The sequence below is a fragment of the Podarcis cretensis genome (genome assembly GCF_951804945.1).
Source record: "Podarcis cretensis genome assembly, chromosome: 6".
Lineage (NCBI taxonomy): Eukaryota > Metazoa > Chordata > Lepidosauria > Squamata > Lacertidae > Podarcis > Podarcis cretensis.
In genome coordinates this window covers 49,487,333-49,509,338 of record NC_137175.1, presented here as the reverse complement: position 1 = coordinate 49,509,338, position 22,006 = coordinate 49,487,333, and the positions used below count along the sequence as shown (strand labels likewise).

Below are 22,006 nucleotides of genomic sequence, written 5' to 3'. Positions count from 1 at the left end.
CTCACCCCGTCGCAGGGATTCGAACCGCTGACCTTCTGATCGGCAAGTCCTAGGCTCTGTGGTTTAACCCACAGCGCCACCCGCACCCCATGTTTAATTTCTTTACATGCAAGAAGGTTTTGGCAGGGGCCAGGGAGGAATCAGACATGCAGACCTTGTTGTCCAGCCTGAAGTGACATTACCAAAGATAAAGTTGATACTGCTACAGGTATAAATACAACTATTCATCGCTCTCATGCCTGAGCACTGAAAATCCTGTTCTTCCACCCCACCACACTTCTGAAACAAGATTGGGGAAGCACCCTTCCAAGTCTTTATTCATGAGCTAGAAAGAAACCAAAGCTTCCTGATGCTCCCTCTTGCACCCCATACCAACTTTCATGCTTGCAATCACAGAAGAGCAGAAAATACGCAGATACTATCCCAAATGAGTGGTGATGCCAGAATCAGAGCTCTTTCTTCTTGAGTCCTGAGCGGCTGCTCTGACAGTTGAGCTGTTTAACCCCTAGTTGGAGGCTCCAATTAAGCCAGCAACATTTGCTCAAGCACTGAACAGGACCAATTTCCTGCTTTATCCTCCACATCATCCCATGATGGTTACTGTCTTTTGCACATTTCCCCCCCATGCTTCTTTACTGCCTCCACTGGGAGGTGAGATGCGGATGATGGGTGGATAGGTAGGAGCTGGGGAATGCTAGCCTTGCAGCTGTACGGCAGTGGAGATATAATACAGGAGGCCAAAGATAGCCTCAAATATTATCTCCAGATATGGGGCAGTGCGTCAGGGAACAATTATCTGTGATGAGTGGCAGTATTAACCACCACTTCATTGTGCTAATTTGTGTCCATTGTGCAATAACACAGAATGCCATAAAATGTTCTGAGAAGCAGCAGATGAGTTGATAGGCATTGGGCCTGCTTTTAATAATTAAAGTCAACTCTGGACGTAAAAGTTATTTCACACCAAGGGGAGTTTGAACCTCGACAGAATCGTGAAATGGACCAGGTCCCCATCTCAGGGGAGAAATCAAGACAGCTCAGTCTAAACAAGCAAACAAATTTCAACATCGTCCAATGGGACAATGTATATTTTATGACTCAAAAAGTGTAAGAGTGATCCCAAGGGAAATATCAGTAGGTACAAGATGGTTTGAATATGAGTTGTTTCCCATGCTTCAACTCACATGCTTTTGATTGGCTTATGCAGGCAGTAGAATCAAGAGGAAACTCTTTTTCTGGATGGTAGAACATTAGTTGGCATGTCAGGAGCCAGAAATCCAAATGTTCTCCTGCCATACACACATCTGAAGGCAGAAAACTAGTGTGGCAAAGAGAAGTCTAGTCTTTTCCCTAGTTTTCCTATGGCAGCAAACCTCCTCCCTGCAGGAAGCATCACGCTATAGCATTAATGGCCCCTCCAGGCTTGTGTTTTTTTGTGGGCACATCCTACAGCATGTCCCTGATGCAGTAATAGAGGATTAGTGATACATTCAACTGAGATTGCATTTATTTATTTATTTATTTATTTATTTATTTATTTATAAATAATTTTTATTAACTGGCCAATCACATCAAATTAAATCACATCATATAAATTCCGAATTACAAAGCCAAATTTTTAAATTTTGTTGGGGGAACCCATACTTCAAGATCCAAAGGGGATTGCATTTAAAGGGAAGGCATACTTTCCAAAACAATGCAAGCGTTGAAAATACAGCCATCCTTTGAAATTCACACTTCTCTGAATTTTGCAATGCAGTTATCCAACCAAGCAATACGTAGAAAAATGCGCATAATGTGTCTATAAAAATGCATATGCTAAGCGAAACATACAAAAAAATCATTATTTTAGGGGGAAATATGTCTATATCAGGCAAAATTGAGGATATTAGGAGAAATTTCCACTAAAATGCTAATGAATTTTAATGAAAACTAAAGAAAAAGAAATCACAAACTCAAACAAGCAAAGAAGAATTTTGCACCCCACACAAGTCATTACAGCAACACAGTCAAACATCTTCTCATGGGAAATTATACAAACTTCCAGGCAATTTTCCCACTCAGCCCCCTGCAGCTTCAGGAGAGAGAGAAAAAATACATCCATTAAAGAATACTTTCATGATTTAATTTTGTAATTTCTTACATATAAAAACTAAATAATTAAAAGTGACATTTTCTAGTTTGCTTGTCATTCTTCTCTTCTCTTTTCTTTTTTCCTTCAAGATGCATGAATGCCAAAGCTGCAGTCCTACCAGGGAATAGATCTCATTGAATTCAATGGGACTTACTTCTGAGTAGAAATCCATACACTTGCATTCTAAGTATCTATATAGAATGTTTCCTAGGTGCTGAAATCACTTTGAGCACGTCCCATCAGCAATCCTCCCAGCAATGCCAATATTATTATCCTCATATTGCTGCTGGGTTGGGGGGAGTGAGACTTGAGAGGTGGTGACTTGCTGTGCCCACCCAGGGAATTCATGACTGCAGTGGGATTTACACCAATGACTTCTTGATGCACAATTCACCCTGTTAATTACTACAGGAGCTCTCGATAAGCCTCCCTCTCTTCACTTTCACAAACAACAGCCCATGGTGTTGATTCAGCAATTATCCAGCTCACAACGCTGATTTGGGTGATGCCATCTTCAGAGAGATGCCAGACCTCTTCCTTTTTAGTTTGGGAGTTTCCTTTTTAGTTTAAGAGCAATACCATGGACAGCATCACAAAGAGCAAATTTGGGCTCCCCATTTTACTACTTGCCCAATATTCTCTAAACAGAGCTCCTGATCCAAAGTACTAACAGTTAGGATTGAACAACTGTTTAGAAATCTGAGAATTCTCTTGATATTAATAAAACAAAACAAAAAACAAAACAAAACAAAACCTGACTATCAGGCAGTGAAATGTTTGGCCAAGATTTGCAATGTTATCACAGCAAAATGAGCAACTTGCTCTGACAGCACGCACACACACGCGCGCACACACCCACCCTCCAGGATCTTTCTATTGCCAGACTGCAAAAGAAGGGATTGAGTGATCCTTTCTTTTTCCATCAAAGGCTCTATGGAAGGAATGGGAAGTTGTGGCTCCCTTGTGGAACTAGTAAGTTAACTAGGGTGGCTACAACTCCAAGAAAGAGAAAATGCATCAGCAAAACGGAGTACAAACGAGGATACAGATCTACATTCATTTCTATCATAAGCACAAACTTAGAAGTAACGTTTTACTGAAAAAGAAAAACAATGCATCTTACCACAGAGGGGATAGTCTGTCCATTCCCAACAGCAAGGGCTGACAGACTGGCTGGCTGTGCTACCACACCCACTTGCATGCTTACTCCAGGGCAGCCTCAGCTCCTGGCAACCAGCACCTCCTGGCCAGCCCCAGAGGCACCATTCACCTGTGCAGCTTGTAGGCAGGGACACGAGGGGGCATCAGAGGAGGGAGGGAAGGAAGGAAGAGTGACACCCCTGGCCAAGGCACCCCAGGGTGCCATGGCACACTGGTTAAAAACCACTGCAGTAGACCTATGGTCCTCAACAGGACACTCATGGGTGCCGTGTTGCTTGGGGTCAGGTTTAGGCTAAAGACTAGATTGGTCTTTCCTTCTACTCTGGCCCCATCTGCACTACGTATTCAAAGCAGTATCATACCACTTTAAACAGTCAAGGCTTCCACCCAAAAACCCTGGGAACTGTAATTTGTTAAAGGTGCTGAGATTTGTAAGGAGACCCCTATTCCCCTCCCAGAGCTCCCATTCCAAAAGTGCTTTAACAATCAATCCCTCTTCCCTGGGAAACAAATAAAACTTAATGTTGTGGTGCTCATATGGTCAAACCAGACTTTCCAAAACAGCGACTTTCTCTCCCCACTATACACTTTCACTGAATGGGGTCATGTAACACTTGCTCTCACATAAGTTCACTTCAGAGTGGATAGACTTCGAACAAAGCATCATAATCAACCAATTGATTCTAGTGTGCAATGGTGCACTTAATGTCCATCTGCTCTCAGCCCAGTACATGCTGGTAGTGGGGTAGAAGTCCCCTCAATAATTCAAAAATGATAGTCTCTCACACACCCTCTGTAGTTCAAGCACTGACTCTGTGGAGAGGAATATACTTTCAGCAGCAGCTGATGCATGTAACTGCTTTGGAATGTAAGTTTCAAGCACTGGTAGTGTGTTAAAGTGGCAATATATGATAAACAATAACTGTCTTTTACAGACCAGCGACACTCAAGTCTGGAGGAGTGGGATGGAATCCTCCAAATGCAAGTAAATATAAGAAAGAATGGGATTTTATCATTCCTTTTGTTTCCTTTTCCAAGTTTCCCTTTCCCTGGGGCGTCAAATTGAATGGGTATGAATTCTACGCTGAGACAATTAAACCAACTTAAAGCCTCCTACAATTAAACCAGTCTAGCAATCTTTCCCATGTCTGCTCATTGATGTCATCCCACACTGCTTTATGCATATTCAAATATTTGAATAATTATGTTCCACATTCAGGGGACTGCTGTGGAGAAGGCCTGTTCCCTTGTTTCCGCCCAGCATGCCTTAGTCAACGCAGGCAGGAGGGCCTCTTCTCCAACTGAGCGCATGGGGTGGGCAGGAAAGCCAAATGGGAGATTGGATCTTCCACTGTCCAGCAATAGTAAATTCTCCAAAAAAGACACACACCAACAGCCTATAGAGCATGGATCGCCAAAGTGGCTCCCCCAGGTGTTGCTAGGACACCCATCATCCCTGACGGCTGGTTATGTTGGTCAGGACTAATGGCAGATGGAGCCAAACAACATCTGCAGGGCACCATGTTGCTACTCTTGCTATACCTCAATTCTCCCAAGATATCTCTGCACAAACCTCCCTGCACACAATCATGGCTCGTAGCACAGATACAAAGCTGCCCTGCCCTGAGGCCATCTGACCCCTTACTAAGCAGGCGCCCGGCGAGAGCTGAGAGGTTAATTGCCATGGAGAAACAACTGCCAAGCTCCTCTTACAACAGCAGCTCAGCCAGTAAGTATTGTGAGAATGTCCTATGAACCTTCCTTTAGCCCAACAAAAGTAGGTTCTGCAGTATTACAAATAAATGAGGATCTTGTTTGTATTGTAAATGCAGACAGGCAGGTCAGCGCTCTGCAGCTGCATTTTAAAGGATCCCTTTTTTACAGATGTGGCGGCTTTTGATACGGGGGTCCTACCGCCTGCCTACAGATATGCGGAAGGGAATGTCCATGTGTGATAACTATCCGTGCTACTATACTAGGGAACAAACAAGGTTAGAATATCCTGAGCCATATTGCCAAGAACGTATCACAATATTGACTCCTCCTTGTATGTATACTTCTCATTTGTTTGTACGTAAATATTTGCATGTGTTGCTGGGTACACTCAATTAGGACTTGGCTGCCTAAAACTAATTGCTAGAATCTTCCTGCCAAGAATAATTGCTTTTTTTTCCAAGAAATGACTTCTGCATATTGGCACCACAGCTATCCCTAGACGCTACACCACCCTGGCTAGGCAACCGTTGACTTCAGGCATCGGGCTAGATGGGATTCTGCTCCACAGCTTTATTTACCTGGTGATTTATGAGCTTTGGACCCAAGCAGCAGCTCCATAATGCCCGACCTCAGGCAGTCCTTGCATTGGCCCGCTGTAGCGTCTCCGTCTTTTTAGTGCACTGGATTAAGCTGAGGAAAGTCACTTATTACAGAGAGGGGACTAAATGCAATTTGGTATATCCTGCAAGTTCTAAGCAAGCATTCATGAAGCTGACTGAGGGCAGGGTGGTTTTAGTGTGGCAATACCTTATTCACCCAATTGGACCAGCCTCCACTGCAATAGGCCCAGCATGCCCCTTAAATTTTTAGTTTTTCCTTCCCTTATCCTCTGATCCCCCCCCCCCCCCATAGAGAAGCTTCTCTGAGGATTTTCCAGCTCAGCTGTACCTTTTGCTACATTTCTTTGAGCTCTGTCTTTTCCCGCTGCTAGAGATATAAATTGTGGTTTGCTGGCATAATTCTAATTTCTAGTTTTGGTTTCTCAAGACTGGACTGTCTTGTATAACTTCCTAAAAGCACACACACACACACACACACACACACACACACACAGAGTAAATGACAAACCAAAACCACATTTGTTCATCCAACAGTCAACAATTAAAGTGCATATTAATGTAAAATGTACCTTCTTATTTTATAAGCATAAATATATCTCTGAATCATCCGCCTTAATCAAAATCTGAAAATGAAATTAAGCTTAACCATGTGTAATTTATTGCAATCTTCTCTAATGAAAGTTGTGATTATAAAAGATAACTGAGGGGGATATGAATGCTTTAAATTAGGATTAATTAGGTTTTTGTCAGCATTGTACAAAATTAGGACATGATTGCACATTCAACCTTCCGCAGGCAGAGCTACACATGAGGGGTGGGGTGGAGGGGGGGACTAGTATAAAGGTCAATGGATCTCTCCTTCTCCCCCCATCACTGGCCAGTCCTTGGCTGGACTCACACACAATGAAGCTCTCATTTTGATATAGATATATAGATATAATGTGTATGTATAAAGACACACATGAATGTGGATGTGTGTTTATTTGTGTATGTATATATGGGGCTGGGGTGGAGGGGGAGAGAGTGAGAGAGATGCATTTTATATAAATATATCAAAATAATCTCCTTATATGCACCCAGGATCACAAGGTGATGCATATTGGGAATAAATAAGAAAATAATACACAACTACATGAAATCAGAGACTAAAAGTGATTATATAAAAATAAAAGCAATTTAAAACCTCCAATCATCCCCATAATAATAATAATAATAATAATAATAATAATAAATTATTTATACCCCCACCCATCTGGCTGAGTCTCCCCAGCCACTCTGGGCGGTTACCAATCAAGTGTTAAAAACAGTACAGCGTTAAATATTAAAAACTTCCCTGAACAGATGTCTTTTAAAGATAGGAAAGCTGCTTATTTCCTTCACATCTGAAGGGAGGGTGTTCCACAGGGTGGGCGCCACTACTGAGAAGGCCCTCTGCCTGGTTCCCTGTAACCTCACTTCTCGCAGCGAGGGAACCGCCAGAAGGCCCTCGGCGCTGGATCTTAGTGTCCGGGCTGAACGATGGGGGTGGAGACGCTCCTTCAGGTATACAGGACCGAGGCCATTTAGGGCTTTAAAGCTCAGCACCACCAATTTAAATTGTGCTCGGAAACGTACTGGGAGCCAATGCAGATCTCTCAGAACCGGTATTATGTGGTCCTGGCGGCCACTCCCAGTCACCAGTCTAGCTGCCGCATTCTGGATTAATTGCAAACATTAATATAATCAATCACCATTGAAACAACCGTCAGCAAAAGCCAGCGAAGAGGATACAAATTAGCAACCAAATGCTTGACATTCAAAGTAAGTCTTGAGCTGGTGTCAACGAGATACCACTGAGGCCAGGTGGGCCTTCCTGGAAACAGCATCCCTTCAGTCTGGGGCTATTGCTGAAAAGGCCCCATCTCTTGTAATAGCCCCCCATACTTCTATAAGGCGAGACCATACAAGGAGGGCCTCAGATGCTGACTTATGGGTCTGGTTAGGTTCATGCTGGAAGAGTTGTTTGTAAAGTACTGGGATCCTCAACCATATATGGCTTTATATGTTGAAAGCAGCACTTCATAGTGGGCCTGAAAACATACCAGAAGCCAGCGCAGCCAGAGTAGAATCATTGTTATATGATTGAACCCTCAGTCTGGCCACAAAACAACTGTTGCAGCTGCAGTTTCCAAGCCATCTTCAAAGGCAGTCCCAAAAATAAGAGTAATCTAACCATGAGGATACCAGGGCATATACTACTAAAGACAGGTTACCAACATCCAGATAAGGGCGCCTCCACTCCAGAGACCATAATGGATCCAGAAGTGTCCCCAAGCTATGTACCTCCTCCATCAATGGGAGTGAGATCCCACCCAGAGCTGGGAGAATGCCATTTACCCAGACAGCAGAACCACCCATTAACAGTATCTCTGCCTTATTTGGATTGAGCTTCAGTTTATTGGCTCTCATCCAATCCATTATCTCAGGTAGGCACCAGTTCAGTGCATCCACCAAAAAAGCCTCTGGCAACGAAAAGGAGAAGCAGAGCTGCGTGCCACCAGCATATTGATGACAATGCACTCCAAAACTCTGGGTGACCCCACTCCGTGGTTTCACGCAGTTGTTCAATAGCAAGGGGCTGAATAATATTCCTCCAGCACTACTTTATGGAGTCACCCATCTAAGTGGTGCCAGAACCACCACAAAGCAGTACCACCCACCTCCGATATAGCTGCTTCAGAAGGATACCATTAAGGATACTCTGGCCCTCCAGATGTTTGGGACTACAATTCCCATCATCCATAGCTAACAGGACCAGTGGTCAGGGATGATGGGAATTGTAGTCCCAAACATCTGGAGGGCCGGAGTTTGCCAATGCCTGGTTAATAGCATCGAAAGTCACCAAGAAATAAAGGAGGCTCTCCTAGAAGCTAGCTGGGATGAGAGGAAGAGGAGAATAGTTCATCGAGCATCTTTAGGGGCTTGAAACTTGCTCAGTTACACTGTGTGGCTAATGCTGGGAGAATGGAGTTGCTATCTCATGCACTCACATCAGCTAAGTCAACGGCCTATAAGCAGGATGTGCTTGTATGGGTACTCAAGAAGCAAGTAGCATTCATTTGCCTTTTATTTTTCTCTCTCTCTGGCTTTTGGCTGCTTGTTGTTTGCACCCATCAAAGGCTCCACTTATATGCTCATAGCATCCTGGACAGCACAGCATCCTGGAAAGCTCAGTCGGTTAGAGTTGGAATGTCGCCTGCACCACACATACTAATAATATACGATATCCAAGTTGCTTTGCTGGGCCCTATACAGACCCCCTAGTGGTCTTCCATGTCATAGAGGGGAAAGCTGTGCAGGTAGTAATGTGGGCCAGCCCCACCAAGCCTGCATTTCAGGAGATGAACCATAAAGGTGAGAAAATTGAGGTACAAAGCAGGGAAATCATTTGCAAATACTGCCCAAGGCACCAGAGGCAGAAAAGTGGAATTAAATGCAGGTTTTTATCACCCAGCATCTTTCTAAGACCAGACCTGTTCCAGTCAAAAATGAAAATAAATGCAGATACATACCTCTCTCCACTGCTTGGTCTCTATGCCCTGAGTATACAGCACACACACTGCAAAGGGAAAACAGCTCAGCTCAGTCACTGGCAGAGTGAAGGCAGTGGTATCATACAGCATAGTCTGCGTTACCCAAATCCATCACAAGTTTCTGCAAAAACAGGAATCCTTAACTACAGCCTGATTCCCCATTGGTGATGGGGAGGGAGAATCCCAAAAGTTGAATAGTTGGGATCTGTTATCTCTCTCTTTTCCCTTTCTACCACATTGACAACTGTGTAGAAAAACAGCACCAATGCATTTTTCTGCACAACGGATGGCATTGTGCACAAAAAACCTATCAGAGTCAAAAAGACAAAAGCAGGGTCACTCAGTTCTAGACATGGGGCTGTATCCAATGATGCCCTTTGCAGTGATGGAAGATCCAGTGTAGGGTTTGGTCCGTGGAACAGAGAGGGAGGCACTTTTTGGTGGTTATGTGCCCCCAATATCTGCTCCGGGGAGTTGGGGGAATTCTTTGGAGACGTGTGGGTGGTGGGGTGCTGGATGGGAGAGGGTGGGGGGTGGAGATCAGTGAAAACTGCTTCACTCCCCTGTTCTGCTGATGCCTGAAGCACTGATTAGATATGACCCATGGTATGTGGACAGGTGGAAGTTGATTTCTGTAGAACCAGCCCAAAGTTCTACCCATCTGAAAGGGTGGACCATCTCTCCTCTCAACCATTTTTCACCCTCTGGCTCATGGATTTGCTTGTTTTTTTAGAGGCCCATCAGAAAGCAGCCTCAACATTCTATTATGGCAAATGCAAACACAAAGGCTAGTCTCTCATGATTTAGGAACTATGGAAATCAAAACGAGATCTTAAGGGTGTCTGTTTAAATTAGCCAATAATGATACCTTCATTAATGTATTTGGCTCCCTTTCAAATACTCCCCATTAGCAAAAGCACGGTGAAGATGTAGAGAAGATTAATGAGATTTTAATGAAGAGCCGCTGCCAAGGCACCGGTAAACTGGCTGGCAGCAAAGGCTGCTGCCCCACCAAGATTTGATCAGGATCTGTTGCTTGTCCTCCTTCATCTGCGTGTGCTGCTAAGGATGCTGTCTATGTTCCCAAAGGGACATCTCAAAGAAAACGGCATTTTGCAAGTGGAGCCACCAACCAAAGTGGAGGGCTCCTCTTTAAGGTTCTAGCCAGCCAGCCATGTTGCCAACCAGGAGTCAATGAATCCAGAACACTACCTGGCAACTTCAACTTCAACTGATGTCAATGGAAGAACTAAATTTATGTCTCAGAGGTTAAAATGAATGGGATTTAAACTGCTTAATCTTGTTCAGCATGCTCAAAGAGTGTGGTCTTTTATTCATTCATTTAAAGCATTTATAAACTTCTTTTTTAAAAAAAGAAATCTCTAAGCACAGGGAGGGGGGAATCTAAGCAGTGTTAAACTCCAAGAATCCATGCATTTGAAATGTAATGCATGGATTCTACAAGAACCTCTGTGAGCTAATCACAGAAGCCCTGTAGCCAAACTATATTTTACAAGGCAGTCAACCTATATAGAAAATGTACATACATGGGTCAGATTTGGAGAAAGTATCCTTATCCAGAAGATTTCTGAAATGAAAAAGAGAGAGAGAGAGAGAGAGAGAGAGAGAGGGAGGGAGGGAGGAAGAATTACACAATTTCCAGTACAGAGCAAAACTAATAATAATAATAATAATAATAATAATAATAATAAACCAATTCAATTTAGCCCAAACATCAGAAGCCTTTCTACCTAGAATAGCCTAGTGGCCAGCCTGGGTGGGAGACACCAATCTGACAATACTGTCAAGGAAGATGCTCTGTTACACAGTGGTGTAACTTAGCTCAGCACACATTGCTGAGGGTGCCTGGCTGTAGTTCCTAGCAGAAGGCAACTATATTCTATATCTATCTATCTATCTATCTATCTATCTATCTATCTATCTATCATCTATCTATCATCTATCATCTATCTATCATCATCTATCATCTATCTATATTATTATTTATTAATTTTCTTTTTCTCATAACAAATATCCAATATCAATAACATTCATTTTCCAGTTTCGCCCCCTCCTTGTTGACTTCCCTCAGCTTCCATTTCTGGTTTGTTACATAAAATGTTACGTTCTGCTGTGTATATAATAATATTTTATCAACTTGTATAATCTTCTTGTTCTTTGTAATTAAAGTTGTGAATATTTATTTAAATCCTGCCAATGAGTCCATGTTTTTGTTGTTGTTTCTGTAAATATGTTGTAAAAGTCACTGTTGTCCTTTTCACACAATTTGTCCGTAACTCTGCATAATTCATCAGTTTTTCTTGCCATTGTTCTTTAAAAGTAATTTGTCCAGTCTTCCAATTTTGCACTATTAGAATTCTTGCTGCTGTTGTAGCATACATGTTTTCCTTTCGGAATATCTTTTCCTAGAATACCTAACAAAAAAGCTTCTGGTTTTTTAACAGACGTTACTTTAAACATTTTTTTTTCAATTCATTATAAATCATTTCCCAAAATTTCTTAATAATCTTACAATCCCACCACATATGATAAAATGTACCTTCCCCTTCTTTGCATCTCCAACAATTCTTTTGTTCTGTTTTATACATTTTTGCCAATTTATTTGGTGTGACATACCACCTATACAGGGACGCGGGTGGCGCTGTGGGTTAAACCACAGAGCCTAGGACTTGCCGATCAGAAGATCGGCGGTTCGAATCCCCACGACGGGGTGAGCTCCCGTTGCTCAGTCCCTGCTCCTGCCAACCTAGCAGTTCAAAACACGTCAAAGTGCGAGTAGATAAATAGATACTACTCCGGCAGGAAGGTAAACGGCGTTTCTGTGTGCTGCTCTGGTTCGCCAGAAGCGGCTTAGTCATGCTGGCCACATGACCCAGAAGCTGTACGTCGGCTCCCTCGGCCAATAAAGCGAGATGAGCGCTGCAACCCCAGAGTCGGTCACGACTGGAACTAATGGTCAGGGGTCCCTTTACCTTTACCTTTACCTTTACCTTTACCTTTACCTTTACCACCTATACATCATCTTCATATAATTCTCTTTCAGCAATATACAGTCTGTAAATTTCAAAATCACTTTCCAAAGCCTTATCCAATCTTCAAATTGTATATTATGACCTATGTTCTCTGCCCACTTAATCATTACCGATTTAATTTCTTTGTCTTTAGTTTCCCATTCCAAATGTATATTATAGGCCTTCTTCAATAGTTTGGAATTATCGTCTATAATATCCCTTTGGAATTTGGAAGCTGTGTAAGTAAATCCTCTCTTATTGTCCTCTTTAAAGATTTTGTTTAGTTGCCTGTGATGCAACCAACTCTGAAGATATTCCTTTATCTCATCATAGTCTTTAAGTTTTAGTTTTCCTTCTTGCTCAGTTAATAGATCTCTGTATGTTGGCCATATTCCTTTCTTTGTTGACGCTTTGGATGATAATGCTTCAACTATATTCTAAATCAACAGCACCCAAGTGTGTGTTTCCTTTCCACAGAGCTCAACCTTTCCAATGCAGGCAGTGGCCCTTATTATCTCTTGGTATAAAGATGATGATCTACATCAGGGTAGTCAATGTAGCACCTTCTAGATATGGTAGACCCCAACTCCCATCATTTTTGACTACTGGTAGAGCTGGTTGCAATTGATGAGAGAGATCGTCCACAATAGTTGGAGGGCTCCACATTGGTTATCCCTGAGCTATGTACATGGCAAGTTATGTCCGTGCAAATATGAAAGAATGGAACTGGAGGGGCTTCAGCAAACCTCAAAATATACATAACTAGTCATTCAAGACATCTCAGGAATTCTAATAAACTCAAAAACCAGTGCAGTTTTGAAAGGTTCAGTCCACCATCATGATTCAAGATGGTATCCAACTACATCCAAGCTTAGATGAAACCATCTCCTTGATCTCATTGTGAAAAATGGCATGTCAAACTGACAAACAGCTTCAAAATGACTCTCTTGTAGTAGCAACCAAGTCCATAGGCACATTCAATTAAGAGTTTCTTGCTCGGCTAAGTTGTTCCCAACTTTATGGAGATCTAAGCCCCATTTGTGAAGAATGCATCTGGTCTTGATGCGGGAAGGGACACACACACAAGCCCGTCTCAACATTCCTGAATATTCCAGATCCACTTCCCACATCCAGCACAAATATATGATAGGGACATGCTAAGCACATTCAGGTAAATCTGCTTAGAATCCTCCCAGCGGTTGGGAATCTTGTGTTATCAGGGTTCCTGATCAAAGGGCAAATTCTAAGCACATTTACTCAAATGCACTTTAGAATCCCCCTTCATGCCATCATATTGCATGTAGAAATGTCTGAAGTGGAGCCAGCACACACAGGAGAATTGGAGTGAGGCTCCATGTGTGCCCCCTCTCCCTCCCCACTTTAAGCCTACACGTATTCACCTTGAATCCAAAAAAAGGTTTCACAAAACCATTTATTCTGAATGTAGACAGAATGTTGATTTATTCTTAATGTAGACTAGAATGTTGGCATGCAAACACCTTGTCCTCCAAGGTATTGATTTATTTATATCAATTATCTTCCCCATTGAAGAGCAGCCACCTCCTGCATCCTGAGAGATTATGGAGATTTTAGGACTTTTTCTAAAGATATTAGGGGAAATGAATGGTTGATAGCACAAAGGAACTAAATAAGGGCTCATATATTGGAATCACCTGGAAAGTGTTTGTTCTGCATTATTGAGTCCATTCTTAAATTGCCTCCATCTGGGAATGTTATGGCATGAAGACAATGCAAACAACAATTTTATGTTCTGCTGACTTCATTTTGTAAATAAAGTAGTGAGAGCTGGACCATAAAGAAGGCTGATTGCCGAAGAATTGATGCTTTTGAATTATGGTGCTGGAGGAGTCTCTTGAGAGTCCCATGGACTGCAAGAAGATCAAATCTATCCATTCTTAAGGAAATCAGCCCTGAGCGCTCACTGGAGCACTTGTGAAGCTGAAGCTCCAATACTTGACCACCTCGTGAGAAGAGAAGACTCCCTGGAAAAGAACCTGATGTTGGGAAAGATTGAGGACACAAGGAGAAGGGGACGACAGAGGATGAGATGGTTGGACAGTGTTCTCAAAGCTACCAACATGAGTTTGACCAAACTGCGGGAGGCAGTGGAAGACAGGAGTGCCTGGCATGCTCTGGTCCATGGGGTCACGAAGAGTAGGACATGACTAAACGACTAAACAACAACATAGTGTTTTCTCTTTATGAGCAATAATGATGTATCACAGAATAATTCTGTACTGAAACTATTACTGCCCTACATAGACTGCACTTGCCATGCTGACTTATGTGCAACTGAGGTTGGTGCTGGCTGAGTGGTCTTCTGTGTAGATGATGTGTGCAATTTGGACCATACTGAATGCATCATCGCTACATGTAAATAATGCCCTATCTACAAATGGACTCTTGTAATATGAACAGAGGGGAGGGAAAAAAGGCTGCAAAAATAATTTAAGAAATTTAAATTAAATTTAGATGAAACATTTGTTCCATGCCAGGTGGTGGGTTACACTTAGACATCTTTGTGTGTTCTATGAATAGGAAAGTTTGTCATACATTTTACTATAACAGGAATTTGTCTCAGGGTTTCTGATACCAGCACCCAGTGTGTCTGAAAGTTTATAGCTTCAGTTCCTTCAAGATCCCTTCCCTCCCTTTGCCCATTTGATTAATCCACAGTCCTCAAGATGACAAGATTCTGGGAGCTGTCCACCACTTGTGGTGCTGAATGCAGTCAGAAAATTCTGCACTTAAGATCACAGAACTGTAGGGTTGGAAGAGACTACAAGGACCATCTAGCCCAATGCCCTGCGATGTAGGACTCTTTTTGCCCAATGTGGGACTTGAACCCACGGCTAAGCATCTCCTGCTCTACCAGCTGAGCTATCTCAGATGAGCTGCTACCATAAAAGTTAGTGGGATCTTTTGCTGATTTGGATGAACTTTGGATTGGGCCCTAATGGCAGAGAGTGTCTGCAATGAATAGCAGAGATAATGAAGGATTAGAAAGGGCTTAATAGCATTCCAGTTTCAGAGCCAGAACTTCTCTGAATGTTTCTTTCAATAGCTTATCTTCAAAGCATGCAAGAGCACCAATTAAATGTAAGGAGATATGCAGACTGAGTGCAGAGGGAGCTTGCTTTAACTCACTGGCATACTCATTCCAGGAAACGATATTTCATTGCTTTAGAGACAGGCTCAACTTCAGGGATTGCAGCAGGTCAGGCTGTTGCATCTGGGCAATGAAGAAAGTTGCTTTGAGTCAGCACAACCATGTGGTTCAGTAACAAGGGAGATATAAAGAAGCCATAGTATTGTTTTCTCTCAATTGCTGTCAGTGAGCAGGTAAGGTGTGTTGGTGGGATTGCAGAGGGCACTGAATACCAGTCCCTGACTACAGTAAAACATGGAGAACCGAAAGCTGCAGTACAGGAAGTTACAGAGAGTACTAATTACTGAGTGATTCATCCACTGTAATTCTTTCTAAACACTCGGAATATTTAGGGGCATCTTGAGAAGGATAATCTATCCCCTTGTCTTAGGAAGTGACAACCAGTGATTAAGAAAGCAGAAAAACTCTACTTGGCCTGTTAACACCCATGGATAATGAAATCAGAGGGGCAGAGAAATTCTGGGGAAGCTGTCAGTTATTGTTGTAATTCCTTGGGCAGCAGGAGCGTAAAAGGAGGGTGGGACTGGAGGTCACAACTGCACTAGCCTTTTTTTGTTTTGTTTGTTTTTTGGTGTGACACTTTCCTGGCACTTTTTGACATCCGATGCAGACAGCTGGTCCTACCTTGCACACTTTGTACACTTGTCCTCTCACAAAAATATGGATGTGAAGTACATAAATCTCCAAAGATGGAATATGCAGTCTCAAGTAACGCCCTGCCAGACTTGTTTCCACGCATGGGCTCTGGTTTGCAGCAACTGGTGTTGAAGCACATAGTACTTTAGAAGTGATTTATAAATAAGAAAAGTAGAGTCTTCTTTTTGACAAGACTGGAAAATGTGGAATCCATGAGCCTCTAGCTGTAATGCTGCAGGAATTCTTTGGTTGAGTAGCATGTCCTGCCCTGCAGTGACAAGCTGCAATTGCTTGACAACGATGTACAGAGATGGTAGAATTTGTGTGGGTGGCCACCGCAAATTACCTGAATGACCCGTTAAGCGTGAGAAGCATACAAGGAAAAAGAAAACCCCTCTTGTCCCAAATGAGACAGAATAACATGTGGGGAATTGGCTGCCTTGCATGCAGCTCACCCTGAAGAAGAAGAAGAAGAAGTGAAGAAGAACTGAAAACAGAACAGTGTGAGAGCAAGAGAAGGAACTGAAAAGAGAAGGAAACCAAAAGACCAGAAATTAGAAATATAATAATTCCAATCAAATGGGGACCATTTGTCCTTCAGATAGTAGTGCTGGCCTTTTGATGATACCTAAAATACCACTCTCCTCTCAGCATTGGTTTCCTCAGGGAGTTCTTGATACATCACCCTCTTCCCTCCCTCCATAGCGTCTCTCATTCCTGCAATAATAAACAGCCCATTGGGATAGAACAAAACCTCCTCCAGTCTCTCCATTCATTGAGCAGCTATGACTTTCTGCTGGAGGACAGGGCTTGGATAACGATCCCGCCCCCAGCTCCCCCACAAAATAAAATAATACTCTATTGGCAGGGTAAGTCATACAAGGGCTGCCAAAAAATACAAAAAGATTCACTGCACATGAACTAAGCAGATTGCAGCTGCATCACACTTCAAGGATGGGAAGGGAAGCTAGTTCAGAGCTGGCGAAGAAAAGCAGGAAGAGGAAGCAAGGAGAGTATGAGACAGGTCCACGGGGAGGCAGCAGAAAGGGTCAGACAGTGAAGCTTCCAGTCCCAAAGGGAAGACTTAAAATGTCTATTGAAGGCTCTCAGTCCTGTCTACTCAGCTATTTTGTGTTATACATCAGTAAAGACAATAATAGCATGTTGAAGGTCTGAGTATTCAGTCCTCAAAGCCTTAGTGGAACTCCCTGGTTCACTGGCCCCACACTCACAGAAGTGTATATTAAAACAACAACAAAGACAGGCACCCCCTGGTCAACATTAGGCACTTTATAAATAATTCTTTTGAGAGAACAGGAGACCTGTGAAGAGTGGGTGGAGCTAGAGATGCAAAAGGTCATGAGTGTGGGTGTATTGGGATCTAAGAGTGGAGAGATAAGGGGGCAAGGGCATTGAGGGTTTTGAAGGGGATGGCAAGAAATAAAGGGAAACTAAACACCTCTATTTTCTAAAGCATCAGGCCCAAATCAGGAAACCAAATTAAGACCCAACTAGATTATGCAGGTGGAGCTGTGGGTTAAACCACAGAGCCTAGGGCTTGCCGATCACAAGGTTGGCGGTTCAAATCCCCGCAACGGGGTGAGCTCCCATTGTTCGGTCCCAGCTCCTGCCAACCTAGCAGTTCGAAAGCACGTCAAAGTGCAAGTAGATAAATAGGTACCGCTCCGGCAGGAAGGTAAATGGCATTTCTGTGTGTGGTTCGGAAGCTGTATGCCGGCTCCCTCGGCCAGTAAAGCGAGATGAGCGCTGCAAGCCCAGAGTCGTCCGCAACTGGACCTAACAGTCAGGGGTCCCTTTACCTAGATTATCAGAGGAGATTGTGAGGACTAAGGAAGGTTTCAAAGCACTCTGGGAACAGGACTTACAAATGGTGACTGAAGACAATCTCCGGAATAATGCTTTGAAATCTGCTTCCACAAAGGGCAGAGGGAATTCTCCCCAAGTTGCCTTACATTGCCCTACATTGGACCATCTAGTCCAGCATCCTGTTCTCACAGTGGCCACCAGAAAAGAAGAGAACAGGTAATCTTTGTTGGGTGGTGGTGGCTACAACTAATGTTCAGAATGCCTTTCTGCCAGGGGTGCATCGTTGGTGAATGTTGTTAATGGGATATGGAAAATGAAAGAGAGTGAAACTGAATGTCAATGTAGTCTCTTCACTGTATCAACAAATAGGAGAAATGAGACACCAATCAAAGTGTCATTTGTGAACAACAGCCCAAGCCACCCACATTTCTCTCCTGGGTGGTTCTAGCACTCTGACAAAAGCTGTATGCTGACAGCTTCTCATATAGACAGACAGAAATGCAAACCAAAGGATGTCAATTTCCTTCACAGCTAGAGACTATAGATCTGGGTTGCTGAAAAGGCAACAGAGCCTAGTTTTTAGAACTTTATGATTATGGAATTATCTTTCAATCAGCTATTTGTGTATGTAACCCAAAATTACTCATGGGAGAAACAATGAGAAAAAGAATTTATGAGTTTTGGGGACATCAGCTTTCCAAGGATTTAAAGTCCACAGAAGTACAGCCATCCACAAAGCCTCATTGCTGAAGTCACTGGAGGAAGAAAATTTAGATGGTTAAGGCTAAGGAGCCTGGCAATAATGTACAGTGCAGTGCGACAGAGATGCTAACCTGGCCTCCTAACCTGACAGGTGAGTCACTGCTGCTTACCAGGATTAGACAGTGACTGGAATGGTGCGGTGCAAACACACAAGCAGAAATAGATTGACTGCACTGGTGCATTTGCACTGCATTGCCCTCACCACTGCCTCTCTTCTCCCAGAAGCAGCAACTCGTCTGCTGGGAGGTCAGGTAAGAGCCCTTGCCCCACTGTGCTGTCCGCTACTGGAGCCTGGATGTCCCCTCTTGACACTACTAGGAAACACCTTTTGTTCACCCAAAGCAATCCCAATAGCAAATACAGGCTATGACGCTGCCACATATGTAAGCCAACACATACCCCATGGATTTTGTAGATATCCAACCTTAAATTTATAATTTCATTTAATAAGCACACAGAGAACACAGCTGAGTTATATCTGGGGGCTGGGAAGGCAACATTTCAAAAAGGCACTAGTGCACAACAATTTTCATTCTTTAAACAATAATGTGCAGGTCTGTACTGGATGTTCCCTAATTTCAATATTCACTTTGAAAGAAACACATTTTTGTTAGAGTTTTAGAGGCTCGCGGGTATGTCATTTTTGTGACACTGTTAATGATGTAATTTATCATAATTATTTTAATGTTTCTGTTCATTATGCATTATGCTTTTATATTCCATTAGAATCATAAAATTGTAGACTTGGAAGGGATCCCAGGGATCATCTGGTCGAACCCCTTGCAATGCAGGAATCTCAACTAAGGCATCCATGACAGATGGCCATCCAACCTCTGCTTAACAAGCTCCAAGGAAGGAGAGTCCACCACCTTCTGAGGGAATCCAGTCCATTGTCACACAGCTCTTGCCATCAGAAAGTTATTCCTGAAGTTTATTCGGAATCTGTTTTCTTAAATCCATTGGCTCAGGTCCCATCCTCCAGAGCAGGAGAAAACAAGCTTGCGCCATCTCCCATGTGACAGCCCTTTAGATATTTGAAGACAACTCCTCTCAATCTCTTTTCCAGGCTAAACATATCCAACTCCCTCAACCATAAGTCTTGGTTTCCAAACCCTTGATCATCTTGGTCACCCTCCTCTACCAACATTTCAGCTTGTCAATATCTTTCTTAAATTGTGGCACCCAGAATTAGACACCGTATTCCAGGTGTGGTCTGACCAAGACAGACTAGAGCAGGACTATTACATATAGTCACATTGTTGATTCATGGCAAACTTGTGGTCTGAAACTATCCTGAATCTTCCAACAAAGTAAGCAGCTCTTCAACACATGGAAGAAAACTCAAAACAAGGCGAGGCAAGTCTTTTTTATTATTGGAAAATATCTGAAAGCTATCTGTAAGGAAGTTGCAGCATGTAGGGGAATCTCACCCTGTGTTTGTGAAACAGACTGGGAGCCTGAAGCCAATGTTTTGGCTGGTAAATTCCAGCATCCAAACACTCCTCGTACTGGCTACCTAAACACCGGACAGTGGAAGAATCTTTCTTGTGAATGCCCCTCCCTCTCTGATGCACACTCTCCACATTGCCTCTTTTCTCTCTCCCATGCTCTCTTCTGTATATCTCTATCTTGGAAGTAAGTCACCTGTCTGTCACCATCCTTCTCTCTTTTCCACTGCATCTCCTCCCACTTCTGCCTTTCTGTTCCTGCTTTTCCTCCCAGACAAATACACGTCCTGTTCACAACGATGCTGCAAGAGCAATACGATGCTATGCTTTCCAGACTCAGTGTGGTGTGGAGTGGCTTGAAATTTGGAGGTGGGTGGTGTTGAGCAAGTTACCAGATGTCACAGATATGTTCTCAGAGTGTGGATGCTTGGCAGACCAGAGGAAACTTAAGGTTCGCAGAACTGTTGCTATTGTTTAGTTGTTTAGTCATGTCCAACTCTTCGTGACCCCATGGACCAGAGCACGCCAGGCACTTCTGTCTTCCACTGCCTCCCGCAGTTTGGTCAAACTCATGCTGGTAGCTTCAAGAACACTGTCCAACCATCTCATCCTCTGTCGTCCCCTTCTCCTTGTGCCCTCCATCTTTCCCAGCATCAGGGTCTTTTCCAGGGAGTCTTCTCTTCTCATGAGGTGGCCAAAGTATTGGAGCCTCAGCTTCACGATCTGTCCTCAGGGCTGATTTCCTTAAGAATGGATAGGTTTGATCTTCTTGCAGTCCATGGGACTCTCAAGAGTCTCCTCCAGCACCATAATTCAAAAGCATCAATTCTTCGGCGATCAGCCTTCTTTATGGTCCAGCTCTCACTTCCATACATCACTACTGGGAAAACTATAGCTTTAACTATACAGACCTTTGTTAGCAAGGTGATGTCTCTGCTTTGCAGAACTACCCCCCACCGAAACAAAACCTTTAGAAAAACCTTGAGTGCGGGGCTGAGATAAAGGCAGCTCAGTAAAGGCAGCTCAGTGGGAACAGAACACTGATTGACTGCTGGAAGGGAGGAATGGAAAAGGGAGCAGAGAGCGGAATGGATTATCATGGGAAAGGGCATAGGATCCTGAAGAGAAGCACTCCACACTGCAACATTTACCGGCACAAACTACTTCACGCAAGCATGTTGTGAAACTAAAGTGCCCGCTCTCAACTTCTCAGGGGGTTGAATATAAACAAAATGATTCCTCTTCAAAGCACTGGCAGGCTGCAAATGGGCTTGCCATCTTTTCACTTGCAGGGCTCCTGTGCCCCTTGAAACCTGCAGGCTAGGTTGAAATTAAAATTCTTTCCCATCATGGAGAAAACAGAATAAGGAAATTATGCCATGCAACTGCCAAAGAGACCGAGCTTTTGTCAGAGAGGAATCATAACCACTATCAGCAAACTATAATGTGATGAGGTAAAAAAATAAACTCTACTGCAAGGGAGAGCCAGCCCATTTTCTCTTTGTGTTGCGGTTTGTGGTCATTCTGACTGCCAGTGCATTTCAATATGTAGAAGGCTATTTGCAAAAGAAAGCCTAAATCCATTTCAGCAGAACATAATTCATCACTATAATGTGCTGGTGATTGATTTACAACCCAATCCTTTGCAAATTTACTCAACATAAATCTCTCTTACTTCCATGGGGCTTGCTCCTCTGTAAGTGTGCATAGAACTGCTCAACACATATATCACCCTCAACTCCTAGGGGCCCAGGGCAATTCCTTACCCCCCCAATAAAATATTTGAGGGGGCTGCACACACACTCAAGGTGCTGGACATTGCCCAACTTCCAATCTCCTGTTGTAGGTACAATAATGTTGCATTAACGCCTGCCTTGGAAGCACTGCATCAGAGGAACTTTTGCTATG

At 43.2% G+C, this 22,006-nt stretch overlaps 1 protein-coding gene across 2 annotated transcripts in view; it reads right to left on the bottom strand.

Annotated features, from left to right (window-relative positions):
* CPNE5 (copine 5) overlaps positions 1–22,006 on the bottom strand; it is a 137,040-nt gene that overhangs the window by 91,813 nt on the left and 23,221 nt on the right. For both annotated transcript variants that reach the window (XM_079980368.1, XM_079980367.1), the window contains exons 2-3: positions 10,751–10,791; positions 9,183–9,229 (exon numbers count right to left, since the gene is read on the bottom strand). In XM_079980368.1, the coding sequence (XP_079836494.1) occupies positions 9,183–9,229; positions 10,751–10,791 (88 nt within the window). The remainder of the gene's footprint in view (positions 1–9,182; positions 9,230–10,750; positions 10,792–22,006) is intronic.